Genomic DNA, 19,836 nt, shown 5'->3' with positions numbered 1-19,836 from the left:
ATCTTGATCCAGTTTTTTTTTAACTCTATGATTCCATTTCTTCATGTGTAAAATGGTGACAGTGACACAATTCATGAGTGTCAGGAGAGGGCTTTATGTAACATGCCAGCCCCAGAGCCCAGGTGGTACCTAGAAGTAGCTCAGTTTAGCATCCTTCTAACTTTCCTCTTCTTAACTCTTTTTTTTTTTTGTCCCAAGGCCCATAATTCACTGGGAAAATCAAATACACTTCATGCATGTTGAGACATATAAGGCTCTATTTCCATTGCCATATATAATTTCATCAATTCCAACATTTTGTCATTTCACGTCCAGTGGTAATTTTACTCCATGAGTCTCCATACAGAAGTCTCAGGTTGACAGCTTTTGGTATCAGGTTGCTCAGGGAGCCTGCCTCAAGCCAAAGTATTCTGAGTCAAGGCTGTGGTTATTTTCATCTTTCTAGCTCCTTTTCTCCATCCTGTTTAACAATCCTTTTCTTCACATCCTTTAAGACATTTTCTTTTTATAACATTTTACATGTTTCATAAGGTCTCCAAAAATTGCATCTCCTAATCCTGCCCATTGTGGGAATTCAAATCCCATGGCTGATCTCTGAGAGTTCAGTCCCAATTACTCTCCCATTTTAGAATCCGTATGCCCATCAGGGATGCCTAGAACCTGCGTAGGCTCAGGGCTCTGTACTGTCCATCCAAATACAAGCTGTGGCTCAAAAACCATGAGGCTGGTGAACACGTGTGACTTGTGGGTCGAGCACATTGCTCAATGGACTGTCTACCCATAGAATTGGTTCTTTGTCTAATTCTGCTACTTTACAGTATGCTTTAGAGTACAGGATTGTAGATTACTGTCCCTATGTGATGTAGTCCTCCATTCTGTTCACACAACACATTAAAATCTTTCTCCATCCACCCCAAGAGCCTGTTGTTCAAGATTTTATAATAAAATGTATGACACGTGAATATAGTGATTTATGTATGAGGCTGTTTCCTAAGTAGAGTGACCCAGGAGGCAGGAAGATATATCGAGTTTATCTTTTATACTTCCCACAACTAGTGGAATAAATGGTGCCTTGTACATCTTAACTGCATAATAGTTTTTGAAAATACCTTTTAAGAGGTGATGATGAACATGTGTCTACATTTTGCACATTAGACAATCCTGGAGTTATGAATACAAAGGGAGATACATCCAGGACATAACAATGATGAGATGGTGAGATGGGAAGGACAAAGGTGAGGCTGCTATTCAGCCTGAGGAGGCTTGGGGTCCATGAAGTTTATGATGTCATAGAATGAGCAGACTAAGCAATTCCCAAGTGGTTGGTCACGAAATCTAGAAACTGAGAGGCATGCATACTTCTGTCTTGTTCTCAATCGTATCATCTAATAAATCACTAAATCCCTCAAGATTTCCTGGTCTAAATCTCTTTTGAATCAGGACCTTTCTATGCATTCCGACTTCCACTGCCAGAGTCCTCTCTTATCTCTCACCAAAATAATAATTATTTTATTCTCCCTGAAATGCATGTCCCACATATCCGCCACCAAAGTGTTCTGAAATGCAAAACCCACCTGAAAACCTCCAAGTGTTCCTAGAGTATAATTTCCAGGATCCTTTACCCTCCAGGATTGTCTAATATACCTACTTCTATACCTATCACTCTTTACCCATTTTTGCATTCATGTTCTCACAACAAGTATTTTCCGTGCACACATATTACATGCCACATGTCCTAGGGGCCCAGGACTTCTAACTAGTCTGAGCCACCCCTCCCCCTACTGTGAGGGCAAGTTGGGGAGATAAAGTCAAGACCTGGCCTTGCTTATTCAGGTATAGCCACTGGTGCCAACTCTGAACCACTGTGTGAGCTTGTTCCCCTGAGCTGAGTGACTTCTGCCAGAGCTGCTTCTGGCTCACCACGAATTGGGCTGCTGGTCCTTGGCCTGTACCTGCTGAAGTGAGAAGGGCACGACCAGAGCCCTCCAGAGCTTCAGGAGGGTACAATGCACAAGTAAGTAGGGCATTGCTGGGAGCCGGCAGGTGCTAAATAAACAGAGGCTTAAGCACGTGCACATAAATGTGGGCTTCTTTGCAAGCCCTTCTTGACCTTTCTCTCTAAGCTCCCTTGGGGTTCAATATGAACTGATTTTAACTGACACCCAAACACTGACCTAGAAATCAAAGGCGGGCGTGAGCCAGCAGGGTGCTCTCTGGCGCTGCTGCTGGGTGGGAAAAGCAGAGAAGGAGTGAGTCATTGTCTCTCCCGTGTGGTAGGATGGCATTCAGGGTCCATCTCTAAAAATTCCCTTAGAGAGCTGTTTCCTGGGCATATTTTCAACAACCCAAGCCATATAAAACATAAAAAAAAAAAATAAGTTTTCTTTAGCCAGAGATTGAAATGACCACACTTAAATTTCTGTGGCTGAGTTATTTAAGTAGGCGGTTTGGGTGTATTTAGGGAAATTCACACCCGTGAATTATTTAAGGCGTGCTCAGGTAAGGAGAATAATCCCTGTTTGGTTTAGAACTCTTTAAGTCAGGTGTCATAGCAGAAACGTAAATTGGAGTTTCCGAGATTACTCAGCTCTGGCTACATTCTAAGTGATAAACATTCTCCTTCATGGACAGTAAACAATAGGGGAACAAATCACACATATTTACCCCAGTTTCAGAAAGTTCCAGGTTCAAGACACCTGCCGTGACTTGAAGGCCTATTTACAAGTGACACAAACAACATGCACAATCATATACACGAATTTCACAATTCTCACTCAAGATGAGCACCTACTTCACATTTGTCCTACTGTTGTTAGAACACCATCTGCTGTAGATATTGCTGTGATAAAACACATCTTTTCTCAGGTTATATTGCAAGTTTTACAGTGAGTGGAAACTATTTTGCTTTCTGGTATTATTTCCTAATGCATGTTAGTTTTTCTATATAGAATATTGTCCTCATTTTACTCAACAAAGGGTCCAATACAGCCAATGAGGTGTTAGGTTTTTTTCAATTATTAGAATTGAATTACACAATGTTTGTGTGATCAATGTGATCAGAAATTATTTATATATCTCTATATTACTATGGACTAGTAATGTATTCTCAGGAATAATAAACGTTGTCACCATCTCTGCTTGCTTATGGGTATTTATAAATCCTAGACAGATGGTTTATAAGAGTTTATAAGAGTTCATAGATCCCATAGCAAAGGGATAATGAGGGTAGCTGCCTCTTCCATTTGAAAAGTTCACACAAAGTAAGAAGGAGATTAAAAACCTTAAATAAATAGTTCAGTGATTCAAAGGAAGACTTTGTGCCCCTCACAAATGGAGACATTGTTCCTCAGTGCCCTGGCCTGGCTCCCTCCCTCTGTTTCCCTGACGGTCTCACCTAAAGCCTCCCTGCCAGGTGTGAGCTTGATGCAGTGGTTTGCCTCATCAGCAACTTCATCCAAAACTCCTTCTCAGGCTTCCTGCCTACTTGTTCAGTTGTCCGCTAAGACCTCCATCTGGATGTCCCAGAAGCATCTCCAATCCCAAACCAAACATGTCGTGTTTCCCCTTAATCTAAGCCTCTCCTTCAGTTCTCTAGCAAAATCTCCCAGCTGCAAGAAGCTCAGAATAATAAGTTATTACATTAATGTTATTTACAATATAACATGGTATGATATGATACGATACGATTTCATATAATATTCCTAGTTGTACATTTCTCTTTATCCCCAACGCCTCTCACTGGCTGTGATGTCTTGTCTACTCCACCTCTCAGTACCTCTTGCGTCTGGCTCAGTTTTTCCCCAAGCATTCTTCCATCATCTTTATTTTCTTTAGTAGGTCTTTACTGGAGTATAATTGCTTCACAATACTGTGTTAGTTCCTGTTGTACAACAAAGTGAATCAGCCATATGCATACCTCCCAGCATCTTGCATTATATTAAAACTTTTCGATTTTGTCCTAATTGGTCTCCCCATTTGTTTTCTTTCTGAAGTAAAATCCACCTCATAGACCTCAATCAGATTAGTTTTCCTAAAACACTTTGTATCTCCCTCTGCTTCTATCAGTTCGCTGCCTTTAGGGTGGCGCACGAGGCACCGAACGCTACAAGATCTGATACTGTCTCTGTGCCGACTCACACCATTTGCCTACAGTAAGTGTCCTTCAGTTCAGCCACATTGACTCTGAATGTCAAGGGCTACACCCTGTCCCTCTTTCTGTCCCCCGCCCCAGCAGTGCCCATTCTCACCCCTACCAGCTTAAAGTGTGAAAACTCAGCTCAGCTGTTACCTGCTTTGGAGATTTTTTCAGGCTGTAAATCCCTTTGAGACTCAACTAAGTTTCTCTTAGAAACCTTTTCTTTGACTCCAGAGTTTATGCCCAGAACTAGCTAGATGTCCATCTTCCGTACTTCCAAAACACCTCCCATATATTTCTTTGATGCCATTGTGTTGAAATCAGTGGCCTTCTTACTTGTCTGCCCACTCTTCTCCCATCGCTAGCTGAAATGTTTTTTTTTTTCCTCACCCTGTGCCACTTTCCTCAAGACTTGTTACCTCCTGTCATGTGTTATAGTTATTTGTCTATAGGTCCCCCCACTGACCCCAACCCTGTGTTAGCGGTGACCATCCTATTATTATTTGATCTCATTAACAGTAGATGCACTGATATGGCCTGAATAAACTAAAGAAATCATAGGAATCAAAGAGATTCTTTGAGTTAAACATTGTTTTGGTAACAAAACATCTAGTCTAATGATGCTACTACCCTACACTGTGACAGTTTTCATCTCCTATTTGAAATATTGGACTAGCATTATTAGAGAAAGTGGGAGCAAATTAATGAAAACTATTTTTTTAGGAAAAGGTATTTAAGATGCACATCGATAGCTATTTAACATCTGCATAAGTGGTAGGATTTGATGTACGTGAAGACATGTGGCCCAGGTTCCTTCAAAGACATGAGCCCCAGATTCTGCGTGTGACCTCAGGGGGCACCCTTCAGTCATCAGCTACTTCAAAGGTGGGCCCAGCTGCAGAGATCCCCCTCACCCAAGTGCAGGCCCTTCCAATGAGTGACTGAAGAGGGCAATTTTGCCCCAACTCAGGACAACTCTGAAGGAACACTCCAGAGCCCCCTGCAGAGTCAGATGAGGCTGTAATGGGCCTGCTCATCTTCCCCCTGTGCCCAGTCCTTCTCCCTTTCCCTTCATCCACACGTGTTGATGGTAAGGACACTCCCTGGTAAACATCCTGCACACCAAACTCCATCTCAGAGGCTGCTCCCAGGAGAATACAACCTACAACAGTTTGCCTCATCTAAAATAAAAAAAAAAAAATTGATCTACTATTCATAACAAAACCAGGTCTGTTTGTAATACTGCCTCTGTATACTGCATCCATTCATCCATCCATCCATCCATGTTGCTTTTATTCATTTTGGATTGTGACCAGGGAAGAATTATCATGTGTGCTGGGTTCTCTTTTAGTAAGACCCCTCTGTACGTGATTCTCAGTATTTTCCTATTCTCCTGCAGAACAGAAGAGGGATGACAGAAGCAAGGGAAACAATAATTTGAAAAGCTAATTTTAAGAATGCTGCTCATTACCTTCAAAAAGTCTGTATTTGTTTATTCATTTGTTTGTTTTACTCATTTACCTGTCCTAAGCTCAGCCAGTGCTCAGCACCGAACTTTCGTCTTTGTCTTTAACATGGGGCTACGCATATTCACAAGCTCGGTAAGTGTATGTCCAACAGTACAAAAATGAGGAAGAATTCAATGCCAATATCTGAATTAGAACCCAAGAACCCCAGAAGTCTCAACTTAAAAACACAAGAAAACCTGGCAAACATTAATCACACACACACACACACACACACACACACACAAATACCCAACACGTACACATACTGCATGCACTGGATAATGGGTTTCCAGTAGATGAAGCCAAAAGCATAGGTAGGTTTCATAAGCTAAATACAACCCAACAGAATAGCACAGTTGACATAAGAAGAGTGTAACTTTGGAATAAATCAGAGATGAGTGTAGCTAACTCTCCTACTAAGATTTTTAAACAAGGTCGTTCTTACATAGGATGCCTATTTTGGACTACCAGATTATGAGAAGAACTACGGAGCCATAAATATGGCAACATAAGTATAAAGGTAAGAGAAACTTTAAAAATGTTTTAAAATACCAATTAAGTCCATGGGAGAAAATACACTTAAAACATTTTAGGAAGAAAAAAAAATCCTTAAGGCATAATGTAGAATTATAATAAAAAGAAACAGGAACTGTTGTTTTCATCAGCTGGAAAGATACACATTAGATATAAAGAAAAGACAAACTGCTTGAAATTTTCGGAAATAAAACACTAAAACGAGCCATGAGAAACAGGACAGCATCTTCTTCCAAAGCACTTTCAGGAAAAATGGACCACCTATATAGATGCCTGCAGTGGGACATAGGGGTAGGAATTCGGTGTTTTTTTCAGGGGAATTCTAGTTTTTAACCATATGAGACATTTCTTCAAGGATTTTCATGGAAGGCATTTGATAGCCATAACCATATTACGTTGAAATAAATAGTTTCTTTAACACTTAAAAATGGTGAACACCTGCAGAATTCATGAGAATTTCTGTATTTAACAATAAGAATCACCTTGGACTGAGGAGATAGATAGGCAGGTTATTTTTCTCCTGGTTGGGGTCAATAACATGGTTACATAGAGACTTGGTAATAAAACTGAGTAGTTTTCTGATTAACCCAAACTAACTTGCATCTCTAATATTTAAAGAAAAGCCATTTGAATCATAATGACACCAAGAAAGTGAAACATAGCTCTCGTGTTGTACCAACCCAGGTGGAGAAAAGACTCTTCCAGATGGGTTGTACTTATTTTATTTTTATTTCTATGGACTATTAGCGCAGGCAAAGCCATGGGACTCAAACTAGAGGTGATGACAGCCAGGCTAAATGACAAGGACAGCCAAAATTCACAAAATCGCTGGCATTCGTTTTAAAGCTTAACTTCTTTTCCCAATTAGCTTCTTTACAATAATTGCTAGTAATAGCAAGGTATTTACTTGAGAAATATTTTTCATGACCTTGACTTAGAAAAGGTCATCCTTCTTTAAAAGCTTGGTTATTAACTGTAACTGACTTCAGGTGGCTGTATTCTTTTTTTATGAAATATGTCAGAGAGAAGACAAGGATATCAAAAGGTAACTATGATATTTCAACAAAGCTGTAAGTCAGTGAAATTATTTTGGCAAAGTTCAGGCATTGAATTAGTGATACAATGAAGGAGGGATATTGTTAAATGCATGAATATAGACTAATGAAAGATATGTCCCTCTATATTCCATCCACCCAATATTCACATCAGCATAGATCTATGCAAAACTAATTATACAGACCCCTCTCTACACTTTCAGCCAACTGTATGTCCCTTCATGAGTCTCCTCAATTTTCGGGGTCTCTAATTCCTCTTGATAAGACTCAGACAAGATGGCTTTCAGCGTAGACGTGTTTTGATTCTTTGAAAGGCACAGAGTGAAATTTTCCAAGTATTTTTATCACTTGCGGACAACTGGGAAGATTCAGGTCTGCAAAACCAAGGTATTTTATTGCCACACCCAGATTAATACACATCATAAGCAACTGGCTCTTTCTTGAAGAAATTAACAAATTCTTTCACTGAATTGAATAGTTAGTACAAGGACGTTTATGTGCTTGGAGATATGATTGCAGCGTATTTATGAGCACTTAGTATCAACAGGTCTTTTTATAAACCTAATTATCAGTACTTGAGTGATCCTGTTCAGTGCCAAGTTAAGAGAGAGAACAGGAAGTAGAGAGTAAACGGAAAATATAAACTAATCTGACTAAAACAACTTTTGATATAAGATCAATTCAAATAAACATATATGTGTTAAACATGCATCAAAAGTCACACACACACACACACACACACACACTGGATTAAAAATTGGGTTCAAGCAACATCACAGAATAAAAAGCTACATAAAAGCAGGAGTTGAAGAAATAGGAAAAGACCTACCAGGCACAAAGAAGGCAAGAAGAGTAATTTTCAATCATATAATAGATATTACAAGACAAAAAATTACCAGAGATTGTAGCAGAAGATAGATACATCAATTACATTTGGTAATATTAACGCCCACTTTGATCACTGGTCAATGAAAGGAATAAAAAAATTGGCAAAGCTAGGGATGAGATATAACACAATTATTAAATTTAATCTAACACATACGAACTTATGCCCAACAAATATATGAAAAAACAGACATTTATTAAAATATAGGAAACATCCGTAAGGAAAGCTTCAATACATTTCACAGAACGAAAATGACCTCTGACCACACCACCATGATATCTTGATATACGTAGAAGAGTGGAAAGCATGGGTCATTTAATAAATTATATCAGGATTACGGACTCAATCAATAAAGAAAAAACTGGACGCACATTCCTACTATATCTCCAATCCTCAATGAGGACTGAAGACCTAAATGTGGACAGTGGAATGTAAATGTAGAGCGAATATAGAAAAGAAAATGTAGGCATGGATCTTCCATGAGCCCAGAGTCTTCTTAAACCAGATCCCAATGAAGACAATCAAAGATAAAGAGTCAAGAGATCTTGGAAAATATATTCACAACTATTTATAAGTAACAAGAGATTCATACTTACATTAAAGAACTATAGCAAAGCAGGAAGAAATAGCAGGAAGACTGATGGCAAAATGGGTAAAGGAAATTCATAGATGGGACACCCAAATACCGAAAAAGAGTATAAAGAGATGCTCAACCTCAGTAGTGATGGAAGAAATTAAAAGTAACATTACATCCATTATACTGCAAAAAATTAGAAGGGCAGGGCTTCCCTGGTGGCGCAGTGGTTGAGGGCCCACCTGCCGACGCAAGGGACACGGGTTCATGCCCCGGTCTAGGAAGATCCCACATGCCACGGAGTGGCTGGGCCTGTGAGCCATGGCCGCTGAGCCTGTGCGTCCGGAGCTCCTCAACGGGAGAGGCCACAACAGGGAGAGGCCCGCATACCGCAAAAAAAAAAAAAGAAGGGCAGATAATACTAATTATTGGCAAAGATATAGGGAACTGTGACCTTCTACACATGGCTGGTGGCGGCATAAACTAGTATAGGAATTTTGGAGAGTGCTATTCAGTCATTAGTGAAATTAAATTCTATGATGCAACAATTCTATTTCCTATCCTACACTTAGTATTACATATAGGCACATCTACAAGGATATTCGTTGTAGCATGATATATAGAGTCAAAGATCTAGGAGACAACCTAAGTGTTTACTTTTATGGTTTTATCTTATCTTTATCTTAATAAGGGCATAGAAAACGTATTTAAGATAAATATATGCACCACATCTTCTATATCCATTCCTCTGTCCATGGACATTTAGGTTCCTTCCATGTCCTGGCTATTGTAAACAGTGCTGCAATGACATTTTGGTGCATGTATCCTTTTGGACTATGTTTTTGTCCAGACATATGCCCAGGAGTGGGATTGCAGGATCATATGCTAGCCCTAATTTTAGTCATACAGAGAAAGAGAAATACCGTCTGATATCCCTTATATGTGGAATCTACAAAGAAATGATACAAATGAACCTATTTACAAAACAGAAACATACAGATTTAGAGAGCAAACTTATGGTTACTGGGGGGAAGGATAGGGGGAAGGGATAGTTAAGGAGCTTGGGATCGACATGTACTGCTGTATTTAAAATGGACAACCAACAAGGACCTACTGTACAGCACAGGGAGCTCTGCTCAGTGTTATGTGGCAGCCTGGATGGGAGGGGAGTCTGGGGGAGAATGGATACATGCATATGTATGGCTGAGTCTCTTTGCTGTGCACCTGAAATTATCACAACATTGTTAATTAGCTATACTCCAATATAAAATAAAAAGGTTTTAAAAAGATAAATATATTAAGTAAACATAAATATGTGGCATGGAAATAGGGAAGAGCAATACCAGAATTGGTGAATGGTTTAAAAAAAAGATAAAGCAAAATAGGGAATTTGTATGAACTGATGATAAAGGTGTGGTATAAACCAAATATTGACAAAACAGAACAAAGTTCCCATCTGACCAATCAGCACCTGGGTTTTTGTTCTTGAGCCCAAAGGAATGTCTCAACAGTGGGGACTCGGGTTATAACAAAGAAGTCTTATCTTCAGGATCGAGGTGATATTCTCTTTTCCCTCTTTCAGACATTAGACAATTCCTAGAAGGCTGTGTTTCTCTGAGAGTAGACGGACACATCCATGTGTCCTTACAAAGGAAACCAGTTTCTGAGCTTTGTTGTACACAACACAGTTGAACGAATGAGGATGTTAAAGATGGTGAGTCAGGAAGGCAGTGGCTCATCATTGCCCATGTTGGGTAGTTTCTATGGGGAAGGGGGAGCGTTCCTCTGAGCTGCCCCAGAGGAAACAATGGGACCAGAAAGAAGAGAAAGAATTAGAGAAGACAGATTTGTATTCAACAGGAGGAAGAAATGTCTGATCATCATGGCCAAGCAGAATCAGAAAGGGCTTAGAGCTCACTGGGGGCACTGCAGAGACCCCGTGCAGACAGTCCAGAAAAATCTGAGTACAGTCGAAGGGCAGGTTGAGTATCACATGGGATGCTGGTCTAAATGAACCCCAAGTTTATTTATATCCCTAAGGTTCTATCCTTGTATCATCTATTTACACATATGTAGGCATATTTTATATATACTTAAGTCCATCTACATTTGAATATAATACACATAAATATTTACACATGATTTTAACATATATGAACACTTTATGTGTGAATGTAATATCTTTATATTTATAAATAAATGTAATAACAAATATTTGTTATATATTGCATGTGCATAAACTACAAATTCTGTTGAACTTATATATTTTGACCATAACTTGTGTTTGTACTAGTCCATATTTAATGAGTTTAAATTTTTCTGATTAAAATATTATCAGGGCATTATCACTTAAGCACTACCAAAGGTTTTTTTTCCCTGCGTGTGTTTGTGTGCACATACAAGTGTGTGTATATCCAGAGAGATTGACTATGGGTCAGGCAGTGAAAGTGTGAGTAATCTTCTTGTCATGTTTTCTTCCTTTCTCATCTCTACTTCATTCTCTCCTTCTTGAAGTCCCTGTGTCTAACATGCATAACAAATACTGCAAAACCTTATTTCTCCCACAATTTTAATTTTAACTGAATAAAAATTTGCATTCTTTGACTTCATAGCAAATCAAATACATGTTCTTTTTCTTTTTGTCTACTTAGAGGAAACCAATTTGAGATGTTATTTGTAAAAAAAAACAAAAATTATATAGTGTTTCCTTAAAGAAAGGTACCAGTAGTGGGATTGCTGGGTCATACGGTGGTTCTATTTTTAGTTTTTTAAGGAAGCTCCATACTGTTCTCATAGTGGCCGTATCAATTTACATTCCCACCAACAGTGCGTGAGGGTTCCCTTTTCTCCACACCCTCTCTTATTTGCAAAACAGAAATAAAGACAGACATAGAGAATAAATGTATGGATACCAAGAGGGAAGGGTGGTGGTGGGAGGAATTGGGAGTTTGGGAATGTCATATGTACAATACTGATACTATGTATAAAATAGATAACTAATGAGCGACTCTACTCAATGTACCATGGTGACTGAAATGGGAAGGAAATCCAAAAAAGAAAGGATATATGTATATGCATAGCTGATTCACGTTGCTGTACAGCAGAAACTAACACAACATTGTAAAGCAACTATACTCCAATAGAAATTAATTTTAAAAATAAATAAATAATTAAAATGTAACAGGAAACAGGTTAAAAAAAAAAGAAAGGTACCAGCTTCATTTTCCAGATTGGAAGAAAAATTACAAAGCAACCTATCTACAGGACAAATCTGCTTGAAGGCAAGTAGGTAAGTGCTCCAGCTGATTTTGGAACTCAGTCTTGACATCCTAACCAAAGTAAAGAACTTCTCTTCTCTGGAAGTGTGAGAGAACCTCTCCTCAGGTCAGGTGAGAAACTACAGCCATTTAAGCACATTTAAACATGAGTGCATATTTGGTAGTTTACAAAGGAGGGATGGTGAAAATTCCCCACATAATCAGCCTTCTTTTGCCACATTAGGATATTACATTAACAAAGAAAACTTAAATTCCCATTTGAAGTCATAAATTACCACGAAAGTGTTACACATTTAATGTATTGCCTTTATGTTCCCCCACCAGCTTTATTTTCTCCCATATTACTCACAATAGAAACTGTACACTCTCTACGTGGTTGCTGAAAATCAATACAAGAGTTTTGCAAATGACTAAAATTTATGCTCACACAAGACCCTAGCAAATAGGACCTTAAATTAAACATTGCTCAACTTTAATGAGGCACCTAAAAGAGAAAAATAGCCTCGAAATGTTATGTTTTCTATGAACAGTATTATAAATGACTCCAGTAGCTGGAGAGAGGAGAGTGGAAGAAAGTGAAAGTGATAAAGAGAAGACTCTTCATCCCTGACAGAGTTGGGTTTGGAACCTGGTGGAGTTTGATGGTGCTCTGGCTGGAAGAGCAAATGAGCAAATGTCAGTCACAAATTGGGAGTGGGTGACACGGCCAAGGCTGTTTCCGTGCACAGAACTGCAGCTCTGCCTGGGTCAAGCGACATTCGTTTGTCAGGAGCCCTTGAAGAATGATGTCATTAGAAGACTACGTTCCTGGCCGCTCACTGAGAGGTGGAGGAAAGCAGACGCATTCTCAGCACCATTTTTAACAGGGTGTTCATTTCCCCAACTGCACCAACATTAGCTCTGTGAGGCCGCTAGGATGACAGACGAAGTGAGATGCACCCTATGATCAAAAGCTGCAGTGAGAGCAGGAGCTTTCTACCGGATGGTGCAGAAGAGTGTGTCAGTTAGGCTGCAGAACACAAAGGGTCACGACCATGAGTCGGAAATGCTGTCAATGACACCTAACTCTTCCATCAGTTTGAAGCAGGACATGATAAAAATCTGTCTCGAATTAGAACTGGGAAGTGCTACATTTAGAAAATGAAATGAAATATGAAAGAGTGAATTTATTTTTATTTTTAATTTTTTTAAAATTTTTATTTCTTTGCGGTACGCGGGCCTCTCACTGTTGTGGCCTCTCCCGTTGCGGAGCACAGGCTCCAGATGTGCAGGCTCAGCGGCCATGGCTCACGGGCCCAGCCGCTCTGCGGCATGTGGGATCCTCCCGGACCGGGGCACGAACCCGTGTCCCCTGCATCGGCAGGCGGACTCTCAACCACTGCGCCACCAAGGAAGCCCTGAAAGAGTGAATTTTGTGACTGCTTTTATTTCCTTTCTAGCATCACCATCTCATCTCATTATTGACAAATATTAATTTTTTAACTTTTTTATCAAATAAAAGATTCTTTAAATTTTATAATGCTTTATAATTTTCAAAAGTTTCACACACATGATTTCATATAATCCCATAATAATCTTTTTTAAAAATCCCCTACTCTTGGGCTTCCCTGGTGGCTCAGTGGTTGAGAGTCCGCCTGCCAGTGCAGGGGACACGGGTTCGTGCGCCGGTCTGGGAGGATACCACATGCCATGGAGCAGCTGGGCCTGTGAGCCATGGCTGCTGAGCCTGCACGTCCGGAGCCTGTGCTCTGCAACGGAAGAGGCCACCACACTGAAAGGCCTGCATACCACAAAAAAAATAAAAATAAAAATAAATAAAAAAAAAATAAAAATCCCCTACTCCTATATCGCCCCTCCCCCCTCCCCTCTCCCCACTGGTAAACACTAGTTTGTTCTCTATATCTGTGAGTCTGCTTCTTTTTTATTTTACTCACTAGTTTATTGTAGTTTTTTCTCAAAAAACTAAAAATAGAACCACCATATGACCCAGCAATTCCACTCCTGGGTATATATCTGAAAAAAACAAAAACACTAATTCAAACAGAAATATGCACCCCAGTGTTCATAGTGTTATTTACAATCGTCAAGACAAGGAAGCAACCTAAGTATCCATCAACAGATGAATGGATAAGGCAGATGTGATACCTATACATATATATACACAATGGAATACTACTTGGCCATAAAAAAGAATGACACTTTGCCATTTGCAGCAGCATGGATAGACTTGGATGGCATTATGCTAAGTGAAGTAAGTCAGACAGAGAAAGACAAATACTGTATGGTATCACTTATATGTGGAATCTAAAAAATACAACAAGCTGGCAAACATTAATTTAAAAAAACTCATAAAATACAATTCCAAAAGCTTGATGCTTCTTAGACACACTTGCCAGGTTACAATTTCAACCATTGCTCTCTACTAATTTCAGCCCACTCCCCAAATTCTTATATCAAAGTTCCCCTGGTCTGAATCCGGAATGGTGGTCCACAGACACATGATACTAAGCCTACCGTTCATAAGATATTTTAGGTTCTCACTCTTGGACTTTCCATCATCCAGACTAGAACTTCTGGAGTCCTCTGTTTCTTACCCATGCTCACCTCACCAAATCCATTCCTTCCTTTTCCTCTTTTCAATTTAACTAATTCTCCCTCTCTCTTACATTAGGCACTCAATAGCTCATGTCCTTGCTTCTAAGATAATCTCCTTTCTTGCTTTTTTAAACAGCTTTCTTCCCAGGTGCTTTGAGTTAATTTCTCCTCACTTCAATCCTGCCTTCCCACTGCAATGTGAATTGCTTTTCAAAGACACACTGTGGGTTGGTACTGGAAAGCAAAGATGTGTATTTGAGTCCTGAATACATCACTGGACAACCCTGAGCAGGTCTCCTGCTCTCGCTTATTCTGTTTCTCTGGTGATGCTTTATCTACATTACAGAGTCACTGTGAGTATTAATTAAGATTACAATTATGAAAGTGTTTTGTAAATGACAAAGTTTTATACAAATACAAATAGAAGGTGACATTTTTATCTAGCAGCCAATTAACTTTCCTGGCAGTGTTGGTCCCTAGCAATTAGAACATTCAACTGGGCACTGTTCAAGTTCAGTGTGGCACCTAAAATGAGGCAGGAAGAGCTCTGTACTGTGTTACATGTAACACTGCTTGTTAAATTGAAATGAAGTGAAAAAGGGATTTTGACTTTCATTTCTCCCTACATGTTTGAAGGCAGCAAAATTGCGCTTCTCGTTAATATAGTTTAGAACTTCTTAAGTTTCAGGCACTACTAATGATCAAAATGTTATTTATATCAATCTTTGATTTTTTTTTAAATTTCCCAAGTCATATGATACAAAATAAGTGAAGGGGGAAAAAAGAAGCAAAAAATACATGACTGAAAAATAGTATTGTTTCCAAATGTCATCACACACACACACACACCACTCTAGTGTTAAAGAAAAACCTCCTGGAAACAAGATAAAAGTGGTTTAGTTTTACAGTTCACAGCATTATTAATGGAAACAAGTGGGCCCACTTCCAAATGAAGCCAACTTTTGAGGTATCATATTTGCTCTTCTAAAATGAACTGAATACAGTATTCACTGTGTAGTCTAACCACAGAGGTAATGGAGCTGTCTATATATAAATAAAATGAGGAAGACTGTCTTCCAATCCTGCTCCACAGGGAGAGTCAAAAATTTCAGTCTTTTCCTGTAATTCAGTTGATGTCTTATCTCTCCCTTATCATAATCCTTATCATAATTGAAAATAGTAAAGGTTATTAATTTTTTAAAAGCTTTGACGGGCTACAAACCTGACCACTGGAGTGTGATTTAACTTACATATTTCATTTCAAAACATTTTAAAATTCAAATTTAAATGCTCAGAAGTTAATATGGTTACGACTTTCTACTGACATCTGAGGAAAGGCTAAAATCGTTAATGGTGTATAACTGTTACTCTATATTGACAGTTAGATGTCATTTTAAGCAAGAAATGCAAGTGGTATCTTAAATTGAATTACTCTAAATATCTTTGCTAGAGTGCAATGCATGTGAATATGACTCTCTCCAAAAAGTATGCCCTAGGTTGACATATAGGAGTCCAGAATTTATTATTTTTCACCTGGGAAGGCCTACACAGGTTTAAGCAGGCTTAACCGTATCCACTCAGCCTGCAGTATCTCCAGTTTCATTTGTCTACCCAAAAAGATAAAATTCAATAAAAGTAAGGTGGGATATATTGTAGTATTAATAGCCAACAACTGTATTTATATTTAGCTTAGACATTGCTCCTTAAAACAGAAGAAAGCATGTTTTGAAGCAACGATTAACAAAAAGTATATGCTCTCTCCTCTGCCCAGGCATGTGCACAAAAAAATAACTTACAATGAATGCACAGCAGTGGAATACAGATTTCTTTAGCAAGTGTTGTATTCCCAGCTTCTTTGTAAACCCACTGTTTAAAGCCTTTCTAATCAAATTTTTGTTAGTGTGTGATATTCTCATATGGTAGGGTCCCTGGAGACATCTAATCTGTCATCTGAAAGGCTATCATTAGAGACTGCTGGGCACGTCTCTATCTGTGATCATTTGGCTGTTGTAAGTTTTATAGATCTCTTTGGTTTTAATATCATCTTGCATCTGGAGGGCATTCTGCTTTCTGCCTCTCTGATCTGACTGCCACAACTGACAGCCTCCTTCGATCTGGCGCCCACTCCCACCCTCCCTACCAATGGTCTTTGCTTGGCTTCTTTTTATCCCTGGGGTTGGTTTCTTTTAGGGAAAATTCTTCATCATCAAGTAGAACTTATTTTCTGAGGTATTGACCTACTGGGCATAGAGTAGATATTCCATCCATCATAGTTAAAGAAATAAATACAATCACAAAATGAAGTTTTATGCAGCTATGACCAATCTGGCTTGCTAAGAATTTCTAATGATTTGAGAAATTTCTTAAGATATGTGGTTATTAAAAAAATTCAAAGTTATGTGCAGATGTATGTAATATGTAATACATAATACATGTTACCTAACATATACTACATAATACAGTACATTGTGTGTGTGTGCATGTGTGTGTGTGTGTGTATTTATAGGTGTTCCTAAACAGGTAAACTAACAGGATTTGTGAGAAAAGATGGTTGGGGAAGACCATGGAAAACCTATGCAGCTTTGTAACCAGGACATTAAAAGACAATTATTGGTACCTAGGGAGATAACCGTGTAGCTCAGGCAGGAAGCTTAGCAGGGCAGGAAGCCGTTTCCACATATTTTTGGTATTACTTCATGGTGCATTAGAGCTATTTCCATGACCTGTTTCCTGCAATTATTTACATAACTGAAAATTTTCATTTTATGTTCACTTGAGGAAACTGGATTGGGAAATGGAAGGAATGGGTTCCCCTAAGGGTCTGCCACACTACAAAGCTATATGTCCCTGGGGGAGCCTTGTCACTTTATAGATCTTTACTGACAAGGAGATTGAGGTTGAATGATCTCCAAAACTCATCTTGATGGTTAGAGTCCATGACAGTCCACGTCGTGATGTCATGATGTCAAGAATAATTTAAAAGGCAGGAAAATTTTCTGTGGAGTCCTTTAAACATAGCATTCCTATGTTGCTGCTTTGACCTGCTCATCTATTTTGTTTGAAGTCCTCATCCATTACAGAAAATCTCTTCTAGTTGGCTTCTAAAAGAACTCAGTTTTAGGAGGTTTTAGGAAAACAAACCTATGTGTTTTAAAACAATCTGTCAGACAACTAGAGAACCAAGTCAATGATATGTTTCTTTTTTCTATGATTTTATAAAAACACAAATCCCCTGGGAAAGCAAGCCAAAAGTTCATGTGAAAAGAAGACCATATCAACCATCACTCTGGTGAAGATGCAGTGGTAAAGAGATTAGAACATCTAACGTACTTTATCATTCTTCAGTCTTTGTAACTGTCCTATCCTGAATATGCAGATTTTGAGATTACCCCACTCCTAACGGTTGGTCTGGTGAAACACTTGAGCTTAGTAATGGTGAGCTGTGTGGGGACCGAGGGACAGCCTTACCTTTGACCGTCACATGGACGCTCTGGCTGGTGGAGAGCTGGGGTTGAACCAGCACGTTGCAGGTGTACTCCCCCTCGTCAACTTCCTTTTGCACATCCGAGAGTTTTAGCGTGCCATTGTTCTCAAATGCCACTTGGCGGTGGTTAAAAGGAAGCAGATTAGAGTTCTTGTACCATTTGATGGAGTAATATGGATAGCCAATCACACGACAGTGAATGTATGTGTCCCGTCCTGCTATTGCTGTGATATTTTTCATCGGTCGAATGCTTGCAGGCCCTGGAGAGACACAGAGAAACTCTTGAAAATAATTTAAGGGTACCTCTTATGTGTGGAAATGGGTACACTTTTCCTTGAGTTAAAAATGTAGATTAGTTTCATGTAAGGACATCTGTTTCAGTTAAGCACATTTTTTTCTGCATTTGGCATTTTCTACCAAGAAGGTTTTTTTTTTTCCTTTTAATTTCGTTACTTTCAAATGAATTGAGTGAGTGTTAAATACTTTAATTATCAACTACGTCTGTTAAGACGTTTTGAATTATAGGACAAAAGGCAATTTAATCAATAAAAGGTAACTAGCTGCACTGAACAGTCATGCTCTTGTGGTGAAAACTCTGGTAGACATTCAGTTGTTTAACTCTCTCTGTACACTAGGTTATGAAGATGGAGGTTATGCCATGTTGCACTGTGAATGTCAGTTAAATACCAGGTACGTGAAGGGTTACCATGGACATAGCAGAATGGAAGAGGAGGAAGGAAAGAGCATGCACAGCATAAACCAGGAAAGGAAAGCTCCAGTGGACAGGTCTAAGAATAAAACAAGAGAACACGCTGACTAAAGAAACCAAAATGCCATCTCCAACAGTAACCCAGTCACTGCCATTCCTGAGTAGGAAGCAGAGGGTAGGAAATGGGAAGCAACAGTTAATCTGTTTTTGGCATTCCAAGACTCGCCTCGGTGCATGCAGAACCCTTCTTCTCCACTACAATGAGTTATGTGTGTTTTTTGAGGAGCTGATTTGACAAGCACCTCTTACGTTTATTCGAGCCTGGTACAGGACGACTCCCGCCGAGTTGTTGGCAGTGCAGCGGTAGACTCCCCCGTCACGGACCTGAGAGCTGGAGATGTTCAGGTAGCTGACCACGTTGCCCTCGGAGGTGATCATCTGGCTGATGCGGTGACTGCCGCCCTTGAGGATGGGGTCATCGTCCAGGGTCCACGTGATCGTGGGCAACGGTGTTCCCTTCACGTTGCACATGAGGGAGACAGGCTCTGCTGGACTCACCACTTTTTCACTAAAGGCAGAAATAATTTTGGGAGTTCCATCTGCAGGAAGACAAATCATGGAAGGAAGTGGCACATACAAATAATTAAACAACTTCCGAGTACTTCTATTTAATGATTAGGATGTGGATGTAGTGCTTCTCAGACATGACTCAAAAGTCTGGTTTTATTGATAAAGCTAAGTTCCAATCAGGACAAAATTTCATTTTTCAAATAAGTAAACACAGCATTAGCAAGCTTTAATAATTTTCTTATATATTTCTTGATGAAGTCATAACAAGAATGATAATGCAACTCAGATGTTCATGGTAAAAGGTGTCATCTCCCAAGAAGTTTATAATTTAAAACTGGTATATCCCCACCCAAAGTTATAAACATAGAGGAAATCCACACACTTCCAATGGTCGCTTTAGCTTTCTACTTCCCCCAAGTTAATTAGGGATTGCTCAAGTGAGAAATCGTTTTTTATTTTTTTTTAAATTTATTTATTTTTTGGCTGCTTCGGGTCTTAGTTGCAGCAT

At 39.2% G+C, this 19,836-nt stretch overlaps 1 protein-coding gene across 2 annotated transcripts in view; it reads right to left on the bottom strand.

Moving 5' to 3' along the window:
* Positions 1-19,836, bottom strand: part of DSCAM (DS cell adhesion molecule) — a gene marked incomplete at both ends in the record, with an annotated part of 733,770 nt that overhangs the window by 277,159 nt on the left and 436,775 nt on the right. For both annotated transcript variants that reach the window (XM_081235410.1, XM_081235409.1), the window contains 2 exons: positions 18,034-18,309; positions 19,061-19,357. In XM_081235410.1, the coding sequence (XP_081091536.1) occupies positions 18,034-18,309; positions 19,061-19,357 (573 nt within the window). The remainder of the gene's footprint in view (positions 1-18,033; positions 18,310-19,060; positions 19,358-19,836) is intronic.

Source organism: Mesoplodon bidens, assembly GCF_964165515.1.
Source record: "Mesoplodon bidens genome assembly, chromosome: 5".
Taxonomy (NCBI): Eukaryota; Metazoa; Chordata; class Mammalia; order Artiodactyla; family Ziphiidae; genus Mesoplodon; species Mesoplodon bidens.
This window is presented reverse-complemented; position numbering and strand designations above follow the sequence as displayed.